General features: G+C 37.8%; 1 protein-coding gene across 1 annotated transcript; it reads right to left on the bottom strand.

Moving 5' to 3' along the window:
• Positions 1-992: 992 nt before the first annotated feature.
• On the bottom strand, positions 993-11,800 carry LOC124390141 (stAR-related lipid transfer protein 9-like). The gene is made up of 11 exons (XM_046855891.1): positions 6,891-11,800; positions 6,100-6,300; positions 5,797-5,980; positions 5,520-5,660; positions 5,087-5,186; positions 4,839-5,008; positions 4,682-4,746; positions 4,391-4,593; positions 4,199-4,278; positions 2,964-3,122; positions 993-2,851 (listed from the first exon to the last, which is right to left on the bottom strand). The coding sequence occupies exons 1-11, from the start codon at positions 11,537-11,539 to the stop codon at positions 2,750-2,752; spliced, it is 6,054 nt and encodes a 2,017-aa protein (XP_046711847.1). The 5' UTR covers positions 11,540-11,800; the 3' UTR covers positions 993-2,749.
• Between the last annotated feature and the right edge of the window lie 4 nt (positions 11,801-11,804).

Below are 11,804 nucleotides of genomic sequence, written 5' to 3'. Positions count from 1 at the left end.
GCACTGTGTTATATGTTTATAATGTAATGAATTAAACTATAGTTGGATATACAGTATGTACTACAGCAACAAAACAGTTTAAAGCTGCAGTGAGAAACTTTTTATCCTGGAATAGTTACATATCTACCTACAAATTCATGATGTCTTATACAAACAACCATATCATTAACCAGCTTTTTTATATAAATTATACTGCTACTGCCATTTGACAGAGTAAACGTGTTTCCCTTCGCAGTATAACATGGTTAACAACAGTACAACCCTGGTAGCACCTATGTGATTTGACAGCAAGTACCTTATACAGAGAAGGTACATAATTTTTTTGCAATTAGAATTTAAGTTGTAAAAACCTATAGTGAGAATGACACTGAAATATAAAAATAAATATTGAAAATATTAACTACTATCTTCTTATTATACTGTATGTACATTTTTTTTCTTCTTTGTAACTGCTAAATATTCCACAATCTCTTTTTTGCTCAAATAATTTAGATGTTTTTTTTATTCTTGAATGTGGATTTGGAAAGGAAAGAACAGAATTAGCTATGGAACTTACCTGCAATATCTATTCCTACCAGAGAGGGCACTATTTTTTACAACAGCCACATACCCCTTCTTAAAAGTCATTCACTGCTGCTTTAACTACAGGAGGATCAGATAATGAACATTATCATGTAAGGGCATTTTTCTGTACCTCTTTGTGTATGAAAAAGAATGAATGTGCAATGTTTATTCAGTTTGAATACCTCCAGACTTGCACATTTCAATAAGATAGAAACAGCTATTATTTTAGATGGCGTGAGTTCTGCAAATTTTAGCTCAAATTAATAGCTTATTTAATTTATTGCATTTATATGTTGCCTAAATTATTGTTTTCTTGCGCACAAGATTAAGTATTTTAAGACATTATCATATTCAGAAATAAAAAGTAGCATGTTAGGACAAACCCCATGTGCAATGCTGTACCAGCGGTTTATTGTAGTTATTGGTATATACATTTGTTTTGCACCATTTAGCTGCAGCATGTAAGTGCTAGCATAATTCAAGCTCATTTTACACATACCATAACACTAACTCTCCAGGCAATCACAGCCAGTGGTACATGTTAGCCTTCACCCTCCCCAGTTGGTAGGTGTAATATGATAGAAGTGTGCTGACAGGTGGGTGGGAAAGGGTTACCAAGTTGGAACAAAAACAATTGGCAACTCTTTTTGAAAATGAACGGTTTATATTTCCACAAAAGTATAAAAACATAAATATGCAAAAACAAACATGTATTACATAAAAAAAAACAAGCCATAACAAATAAATTTTTTTGAAAATGCATTTTATACATTGTTTAACATTTAAATAGAAGTGACTATATAAAGCAATTTTTCTTTTGTTATTGCTATATACAATAAAATTGTCAAAGAGAACTGAGAAACGTTCCATCTCAAGTCCTTTCCTTCACTTATATAATTATTAAAAAAGATACATTTGCATAAATGTAAACTATTGCTTTACTAAATCCTGACTGAATCCTTATTATGCAGTCAGTAGGTAATTTGACTATACAAGGAGTTTTGATGACTGCATTCAATGCTATATATTGTCTATGGACAAAAGTTTGTGGACACCTGACAATATTTCAATGCGCTTTTTTGGACATTCCATTAGACAGTTAATCCTCATTTGCTGTTATAATAACCTCCCTTTTTCTAGGAATATGTTCCACTAAATGCTTCGTGGTAACAGTTTGGAGGAAGATCCTTATATGGCTGGAAAAGTCAGGTGTCCCAATTGTTTTGTATTTATAAAGTGAATTTACATGTGCAGTATGTTAATGCAATACAGACTGGCGAGATATGATCATTATTTACTCCATACAGCAACAGCTATTAAAAAATAAATACAGTATTTCGATTTGAATTTCTCCAATCTAAATTATGAGTTCAGTCTCAGGGACACTTCATACAGCCTTATCACTATAGTGGCCACTCAAATCATAAACAGCCATACAGAGCAAATGTTAAATAAAGGGTTACTGTGAGACTAGCCCTATCTTAATCATATGTATTAAATCATTCGGTTTGCTATGATAGTGTGTGTGATGAAATTTGTTCATTGTAGAGAATCGTTTAGATTAAATACTGCAAATGCCACTAAGTGGCAATAGTCAGTTAAAAAAAAAAGACAACTCGTAAATTTTATGCATTCTATGACTTTAAGTCTAGTGTAGTGCAGAAAAGTAAACGTGTGCTATGCCTATAGATGTGCATATATAGTTGCACACATACATGCTTATATATACACTGTATGGTGCATGTACACAGAGAAGCATTGTGCTGCATACTATACATTCTGACATGCTCAGTAAAAAAGTTTCAAATAAATCATCTTAGATTTGGAATATTCACTTCGCTACACACACAGAAATACTGGATTTGATTTACTGGATTATGTTATATAGAGATGTGTGCAGAGCCATTTCAATGCCAAGTACTTCTACAAAAAGAGCTTATGGGTGATTTAAATTAACCTTAAATATTCCTATATAAATTCTTTTTCCAGTCTTTGGCAACACAAGCACCATAAATAGTATGCACAATGTAGAAAAAAGTATTAATGTCATTTCACAAATAAAAAAAAAAAAACCAGTGCACTGAGGAGAAAAAAAAACAGAACATAGAAAAAGAGTAATGAGGTGCAAATATCACAAACGTCAATTACAAGCTTTTAAATATGTTTTCATTAGTAACCTGTTTTGTCATGAGGATAAAAAAGAATCAAGGTCAGAGATTACAGCTGCTTGCTTCCTGGCGACTACATTCAGCAGTCTCTGGGGTAGGGTTGGAGTTCCTAAATCAACCTGTTGTAAAAGACACAATGTTTACTGTACAACCAGCATATTTAGGCTAGGCTGATTTACATTCATAATAAATTTAGAATCAAATGATTGAGGGTGAGGATAGAAAGGTTACCTGTAGTAGATAGATAACGATAACAGTCTCTCGACCCTGCAGCTGGCTGCGCTGAAGAATCCATGCACTGGGAAACATCTCGCCACGTACGGTGTCCGCACTTGGTCTAGGAAGAGACTCTTCAAATACAGACTGCATGGCTAACACCCACATATCCTCCTGACGGATAGTAAGCAGACAAAAGGAATGAGAGAAAGAAAGAAAGAAAGAAAGAAAGAAAGAAAGAAAGAAAGAAAGAAAGAAAGAAAGAAAGAAAGAAAGAAAGAAAGAAAGAAAGAAAGAAAGAAAGAAAGAGGCATGTAGAAATGAAGGATTTTCAATCACCTTGATGTAAGGGTATGAACTTTTTGAACTAATAAAAAGAAAACACATAACAGGCATGCAAAAAATAAAATAAGAAATAAAACTAAACACCATATGCTCTTAGTCTTAAATAATCAGTGCTTACAACCCTGAAGTTGATTAACTGAACTTCCTGAAAAGTTAGTTTCTCTTAGCAATTTGTCAACAATTACAATTTGTTATTTATTATGAAATTGCACATCATTCATTTTATCAATTTCTACATACATATAATTCTAAATAGTCCTAACAGTTCTAAATAATTTTCTGTCTCAAGTTTTACCTTGGACTGAAAATGAAGACTTTTTTCAAAAACAGTAAATAAACATCTAAAAAAAAGTTCTACACCAGGCATTACTATATGACCACCTATCAGTTATAATATTATGACCACCTGCCTTATATTGTATTGGTCCCCCTTTTGCTGCCAAACAGTTCTAACCCGTCAAACATTAACAGCAATAACTTCAGCAATTTGATCTACAGGAGCGTTCGCCCTCCACGTGCATCAATGAGCCTTGGCGACAATCACCACTGTTCTTTCCTTGGACCACTTTTGATAGATACTGACTACTGCAGTTTTGGAGATGCTCTAACCCAGTCGTCTAGCCGGCACAATTTGTCCCTCGTGAAACTTGTGCAAATCCTTACACTTGCCCATTTTACCTGCAAATTAACTTTGAGGACAAAATGTCCACTTGCTGCCTAACATTTTCCACCCACTAACAGGCGCAATGATGAAGAGATAATCAGTGTTTTCAACTTCACTGCTCATAATGTTATAATGTCATGGTGTAATGCCTGGTCGGTGTATTTGGAACGAGTCTCCAGTGTCAGTGCTCTGTAGCAATCAAAGGTAAATCTTTAAGTAAAACAAATGAAGGCACACACACCCTTTTCGACTCAGTGCTCAGGCAACAGAAATCCCGTGGCTGCTTCATATGACAGTTGGAAGGATCGGTCAGCAGGTACACTGGTGAAAGAGTCAAAATCAGTTGTAATTATCATTCCTTTTAATGAAAAAAATTCTAATAATTGAAGATAATTTTGTATATACACATATATAGATATTATTAAACAATCACCTAGTTGTGTAGTGTCATTTAATACATGTGTCCAGGCAGACTTTAGAGATTTGTTGTAGAGATGAATTTTGGAGTGATCACGGATTAAACTCCACAAACTAGCCTTGGGTCTCTCCAGTTCCATGGCACCCAAAAACCCATGAGCAGAAGGTCTGGATGAGGGCCGATGGAAGGTCTGAACACCGTTCTCCAAGCCCTGGTGTCTGGAAAAAAAGTAGGTTTTAAACATGAGTGGGACTAATATTTGAAACATAGTGAATTTATTTTTCACTTCCTCCAGCCAGCACCAACCTCCAGCCAGCATCTGCACTCCCTGCCAGCAGATTCCTTAGATTTCCTCCAGAGGCTAAATGAACCTGTTCCATAACAAACTTGAGTCAAACACTCTGCAGCCAGTTTTACACCACAGAATTCCAAAGATAAAATGGTGAAAGCTATGCACTTTTACCTCTGATATGGCACTTGTGAGAGTACAGTCTGCAGTGTTTTGGTAAGAAACCGAAATTGATGAGGGAGAGCTAAAGGAACAGGTACGCTGTCGTCCAGGAGGAGATGAAGGAGAGGAAGAGGAATGAAGCTTATATCTAGGAGAGTAGGAGGAGCTCTCCATGCAAATATCTAATGAGGAGAACTGGTTTAGTAAAATTGTGTTTGCATTTCGTACGCTTCTTTAAAAAAAAAAAGTTAATTGTGTACCCTGAGCTGAAAGCCATGCACGAGGAGCCTTTAAAGTTTGAGGTGAGATCATGGGAGTTCGAGACATTCCTTTTGAATCCCTCTCTGAGACTCCATTAATCTGTGGAACACAGGCATACAAATATCCTTTAACCTTTTAATGAATACCTCGGGTTGGTGGTAACCAATTATCTTATTTTCTTTACTCAATACCGAATTATACCTGTTTGTATATAACAATTGCTTTTGACAACAATGAATTATTCCAATTCGCCCAGTAAGATTGAATCAATTGTAAACCAGCATTCAATACACTGCATCTCAATACACATGTAGGGTTGTATGTATACACTGTTCATTGATAAAGCCAGGTCTCTAACAATGTACAAACATTTTATTTAAGCCTATATAATGAATAAAATGCAACATTTAATATGCATAAGTTTTATCTCACCTGTATAGATGGTGAGATGCCATCTTTCAACAGAGCTGCATTACTGCTGTTGTAGCCAGATGTAGGTCCAGAAGAGAGACTTAGGTTGGAGCCAGTGCACAAGGTGCTGTTACTGACACGTGTACAAAGCCTCAAATGATCCTACATGAATAATGAAGTGAAACATAAAATAATTACTAACTGTGGTATTTGCTATCTGTGGCACTTAAATCACAATGAGGTCAGCAAATGCGACTTTAAGTCTTTAAGAAGTCTACATGTCACAGCTTCACCTCACCTTTACACACTGTGCCAGAGCCTGTTGCTCTAATCTCCTCTTTTCCTGCTCCATCCTCTCACGTAACCGCACTCGCGCTCTGGCAATCTCCGTCTTCGCCTCCTCACGTGCACGACCGTAGTCACGCAGCAGGAGTTCAATATCAGTGGGATACTGACCATCTCTTCTAGGTGGATCAGGAACTCTATGAAAATGATTCATTGGAATAGTTTAGGAAAGCATGGACTAGATTTGTAATACATTTCTATAGCACAAATGGAGAAAATTTGTGATAGAAAGAAAGGGAATGGTTTAATCATTCACCTGCTCATCTCCACTACTTCCTTGCGTAGGTGCTGAAGATATTCCCGCTGCCGGCTGGGTGAATCCACAGTTTTCCTAGACTGCTCTGTAGTGTGATCTGGTGGGTTTGGATGCTTGCTTGGGCTGAGACTTCGAGCTCGGCGGGACGTCTGAAGGCGATCTTCTCTTTCCTTTCTCAAACCATCAATACTCCTCCTGTGTCTGAAAAAAAATAACAGGAAAATATGCAATAATACATGAATTCTCTATTCAGACTTACATTTCTATCACAGCACAGCTCAGACAGTACTTTCAAATGCAACGCAAAGAGTTTCTTTGTGTTTTTTCAAGTGTTACTAATGATGTCATATCCTGTCCCCAGTTACAACTCCCTGCAACCCTTGCGGCCTACAAATGTGGCTGCGATGGGCTACAGCACTTAGAAAATCTTATAGACATTCACCTTCCCCAGAGCCAGCATCCAACTACACACACTCACAATGGCTATTTAAAAGTCTTATTGACCGATTCTTCGAAAGACTTTGCTCTATGCTCTTAGTCCATACTCTAGTTTGCCTAGTTCATGTTGTTTTTTGTGTGCCGGACCCTTAAACTGTCTATACTATTATGCCTTTGTCTGAGCTCTCATTACATGACAACTGATCAGATATCTTATTAACCTGGAAACCTGTTCTACTGTAAAAAAAAACTGAGAACATTGAAAAAAAAGAATGCAGCATACTGGCAAATCTACAATAGTATATGTGTTCTTTGCATGTAGTAGTAAATTTTTCCAAACATAAAACCCTCACCTGTCATATAGCTGCTGTTTAGTAGAGACGGTAGAGTCTGCTCTCGAACTGGACTTCAGCATCTTTAAAAGAGTGTCTGTCTTTTCCAGGCCATAGTGCAACTTGGCCTCTTTCAGCTCTACACTAAGGAGATGAGGACTGAGATCTAATTGCGTAGAGGCAAGTACCTGCTCCCGTTCCTTTCTCAGTTTTTCAATTTCTTTGCTCCTTGTATCTGCTGATTCCAACACCTCTGTTTTATGCCTATACCTGAAACTCTTTGACTCTACTGAACATAGGTGTGGATTATGTGTTTTGATATCTGGAGATTTCGCCACAGCTGTATTGTTTTCGTTAGTAAGCCTGGCTGGTGGCTGCTGACTGATTCCTGACCAGTTGTTGAACTTGTTGTGCATTGGCAGGTTTTCAGGAATCCAAAAGTCCTCTTGGAGTGGACTGGTTTCACTGAGTGGGTTGATGCTGAGCAGGATATCTGTATTACAGTCACTCGGAACCAAAGACACGCTGTCTTCGTCTTGGTATTGGAGAGTGTCTTTGATCGGATCCCTGCAGCAGCTCACATCTTTATAGATTCTGTGTTTATAATTCTGTCTGCTGGCGATGTGGCTTTGATTAATGGGTGTTGATGATTGTAATCTGTTTTGGTTCAAGTCTGCAGGTTGCCCGTTTTTGACAGAGGAAGAGTCATTATTATAATTCCAGGGACTGCACCAAATAGCCTGGCTTGAAACTCTGCTTTGCACTCCATTAGGGTGTTTCTTTCTTTCATTTTGTATGTATCTGCTGGATGAGACTTCTGTAGAGCATGCATCTGGTGCACCTAAATTTGTACAACTGTGGATGCTTAGGTTTTCAAGAGACACGGAAATCCCTGATTTGTTTTCAGTTTGATAATGAGATTGGGGATTACTGGTGTACACTGGTTTGCTTTCAGCTGTATTTCTGACAAGTTGTGAAAGAGCCTCAGTGGGGGTCTGGATTGTCCCAGATTTGATTCTTCTTTTCGTTAAACGTGAAACATCCACAGTGAGAATAGGTGAGGAGGCACGGTCTATAAGTAACACCCTTTCATCAAGGTTATTCTTTGGCTTTATTTGCTGATGTTTTTGATTGTCTCTTGCCGACGTCTGAGAATGGCATTTTCTCTGAGCACAAACTGCAAATGATTTGGAAGTTTTATGGTCTCCTTTGATAGGATTGAAACAGCACTGATTTGGTGCAACGGTTTCTAGAGAGGGATTATTTTCAGTTTCTGAATTTCCACCAAACTGCACAAAAAAAGGTGAGCCTGTAGGATGTAAATCAGGCATACTTTTAACAGTTCCAAAGGTCTGTCTGCTTTCACAAGGCTCTTTAATAGGTTTGATGGCACCATCTTGCTTTGGTATGCTGCAAAGTTCAGAGCCAATAACTTTCACAATAACACTGACCTCATGAGATTTGGGTTTCTCTATGGGTTGGGAGCTCTGGAGAAAGTTCTGTTTCATACATGCAACATCCTCAGTTTGGATCCCAACATCTGTGCCAGTTTGGGTGGAGTAAACAGTCTTGCAGGACTTGTTAGAGCGTATTTTCGAAACTTTATTGAAGGTTGTTAATGGAGTCCCATTTTTCAAAGAACTTTCCCCTGTTCTCATACACTGTATGTTCCCCAGAAGATCCGAAGTGCTGACAATTAACTCAGAAAGATGTTCAGACATATTCTGAAGACTTGTCCATGTGGTCGATGGTTTGGACACAGGAACCTGGGTACTGCTTCTCCTGTGTTTGGTTTTCTTCTCCAAGTCTTCATAACACTTGACTGTCTGTGTACCCTGGTCATATTTTCTTGATTCTTGGTTACTGTCCTGACTTTCCTCATGGTCAGAAGAGTAGACGAGCACTATTTCATCTACTTGACCTGAGCCACTGGCTAGCTCTAAAGTATCATTGCAAGAGTCACTGCCTGAAGCTGTTAAGATCTTCTCTTTACAAATAGTTGGGGTATGAAAAGATTCTTTTAGCTTGGGCTCTGTGGAAATATGCTCTTTGGAATCTTCAGTACTACTCAATGTGCTCGAAAGCCCCTTTTGAACTGCATAAGTGCTCAGATGAGAACTAAAAGGAGAATTCTGGACATTTAGCCCATTATCCATACTGCAGCATCTTGTTATACCACTGTTAGAACTTTTAAGTGAGGATAATCGACTATTTATATTGACTGCACTTCCAAATGGCTGATTTTTGTATGCGGTTTTAAGTAACCGATCCTTTTTTCTTGTATGAACAAAGGGGTTGATGTCACTTGAACTAAAATGCAGAAAAGGTTCTCTATTTGGGATGGAATCCTTCTCAAATGATTTTGCTTTTTCGTGGTTATTTTCATTTAATATGTGTTTAGTAGAATTGGCACCCGTTAACTGGTGACTTGATTCACAATTCTTTTGTAGACTAGGAATTTGAAATAATTTTGCAGGAAGATTATATTTTTCATCCCTCAATTTCTCCACTTTATCAGTGGTAAGATCTCTGATGTAAGGGTTAGGATTGTCAGAGCCAGTCCTATAAGACTGATTCTGTTTTGATTTTGATTCTACTGATACTGAAATAATTTCTAAAGATAGAGATGTATTTGATTCATCAGCTGAGTTTTTTCTATTTTCTGTTTTTAGTCTTCCGGGAGCAGGTGTGCCAGATGAAGTGGCAATAGTGCTTTTATGTACTCTGGATTTAGCTTTCTCATCTAAGGACGAATCAGGTGTTGAGTCTGTGGATGAGCTCAAAGGGGCTGTGAAGTGGGCTTTCCTGTATCTCTTTAACTTTCCTCTCTGCCGCTCTTCATTAGTTCTTGAAAATACAAGTCTTGAACCATTAATTGTTGTATGTTGTTTCTCCCCATTGGCCTTTTCAGTAGATTCAATTTCAACTTGAAGAGGTTCTTTTGGATTTAATGATTTAGATGCTGAAAATGTAAGGTCTGGGTTATTTGCCTTTCTTGTATCTATCTGCTCCGGTCTTTGGACAGACTTAGAAAGGATGGATAAGTCTTGAAAATGCTGTTGGTCTGAATGCTTCTTTTCATGTTGAACATTCACACGCTGTTCCTGAATTGTCCTATGCAGTGTATGGTCCTCTGTATACAGTGATTGGTCTTCATTCTGGGGAAAGTTAGGGGGCTTTTCACTGATAATGACACTTTGGATGATTTGTGTTTGGCTATCTTTTCCTAGCTCTGAAGTGCAGAATGCTACAGTCTGGCAAGGTTTAGAACCTTTAAGTAGCAGACAATTATGGCTTTCGAGGTCCATGTTTTTTTCTTTTGTATCATTTTCACTATTAAGATGTTCTTGTATGATGAAACCATGTTTTTCTCCAGCACATTCTTGGTATGCTAGCATTTTAATTCGACTAGAATCTGTATCCTGAACATTTTCAGCTCTGTCTGAATTGAAAGAGCATTCCTTGTTTTTTCTAATCTGAACTGTGGACTCAGTGTCAAAATGTGAAACAGTGTTTAACTCCACCACCTGCTGAAATTTAGCTGCCATATTTGCGTTACTTGTTTCCACAGACTTCACCATCTCCTTAATAAGCATGTCTGAGCCAATGTGGTTCACCACTGCTACTGAGCATCTTTTGGAAACTGTAACATTACAAGCATCTTTAGAGACTCCTGACATGCTGTTTTCTTCAGGTGAGATACCTAGCTTCTTTTGTGTGTGTGATAAAAGATTAAATCCATTCTGATCAGTGATTACAGACGTATTTGCTTGCGTTGTATTGTCAACTGATTTAGTGATTGTTATAGTCTCGCTTTTCATCTGAAAGAACTGATTTTGCGCCTCAGCCACGGTGACAGGCAAAATTAAATCGGGGCTCTGTTTACAAGTTGACATCAATGTCAGTTGTATAGTTTCTTTACTTTTGCCACTTTCTCCATCGATGAAACCATTTGAATGACTTGTACTTAATTCTGGATGATTATTAGTTGGTACTGCAAAAAGGACATTGTTTTCTTCGGGTACCTTTTTTAAATCTGGTGGCACAGGTCCATTATGATTGTCAGAATTTTCTCTTCCTACACTGAAGCTCTTCACCAACTCAAACGGACTATTGCTAAGGAATCCAAATTCTTGTTGGTCCAATTTAACTTCGTTCTCGGTGGGAGGTCTTTCTAGATATTTGCTTTTCACACAGTCACCTGTGTTGTCAATATTCACTCGATCATCAACAGAATATTCACATTGAGATGTGTGAGAACTGCAGAGTTTTACTTGTGCAAACTCAGCTATCATTTCATTCTTTCTCTGAGTGTTCTTAAGAGCATCACTGTTGGTTGGTGTGGATGTTTTGTTTGTTTCTGGTTCTTCATTAATGTTTTCACCACCATCCACTTGCAGTGACGTGTTCAGATGTTCTTTTACCACTTCGGATATTTCATCATTTATTGTAAGGCCAGGGTTGTGCAATGTATTGCTCTTGAACACTCCTTTGTCCTCAACCTGAATATCAGGACATTTTACGTCTGGCAAACCCTGCATTACACTTTTATTCATACGAATGATCGATATTCTGTGATCTTTTGACGCTGTATTTGCAAATCTGTCTTCAAGTGTACAGCAGGCAATTTGATTATTGCTGTCTTGGTGCAAGTCTGTGTGATTGTCCATAGATGCAGTTTTTAAATCATGTTGAATTGTTTGGGGCAAACTGGCACATCTCTCTTTTTCTGTTGGTAACAGTTGACCTGTTAAGTCTCTGCTGCTGTTAGAACTGTCATTAAACAGGAACGGCACATTACTGACAGCAGAATCACCTTGAACTAGGGAATCCACACAGTTTCTTTGGGGTTTGCAAAATGTTTGCTAAATCGTCATTAGAGTCTTTGCTTCTTTTTCTTGAGTGCTCATTACAGAATTCATGCTCGAGATGAGC

Source organism: Silurus meridionalis, chromosome 8 (genome assembly GCF_014805685.1).
Source record: "Silurus meridionalis isolate SWU-2019-XX chromosome 8, ASM1480568v1, whole genome shotgun sequence".
In the NCBI taxonomy this organism is placed as follows: Eukaryota; Metazoa; Chordata; class Actinopteri; order Siluriformes; family Siluridae; genus Silurus; species Silurus meridionalis.
The sequence above is the reverse complement of the archived record's forward strand: the minus strand, read 5'-3'. Positions and strand labels throughout refer to the sequence as shown.

Excerpts from the sequence above, each read along its gene's own strand:
- LOC124390141 (XM_046855891.1), bottom strand. The coding sequence starts at position 11,539 with ATGGACAATCACACAGACTTGCACCAAGACAGCAATAATCAAATTGCC. Across the intron at positions 5,981-6,099 it reads GAAGTAGTGGAGATGAGCAG|AGTTCCTGATCCACCTAGAA; the intron begins GTGAATGATTAA and ends TCATTTTCATAG. Across the intron at positions 4,279-4,390 it reads AAATGACACTACACAACTAG|TGTACCTGCTGACCGATCCT; the intron begins GTGATTGTTTAA and ends CTCTTTCACCAG.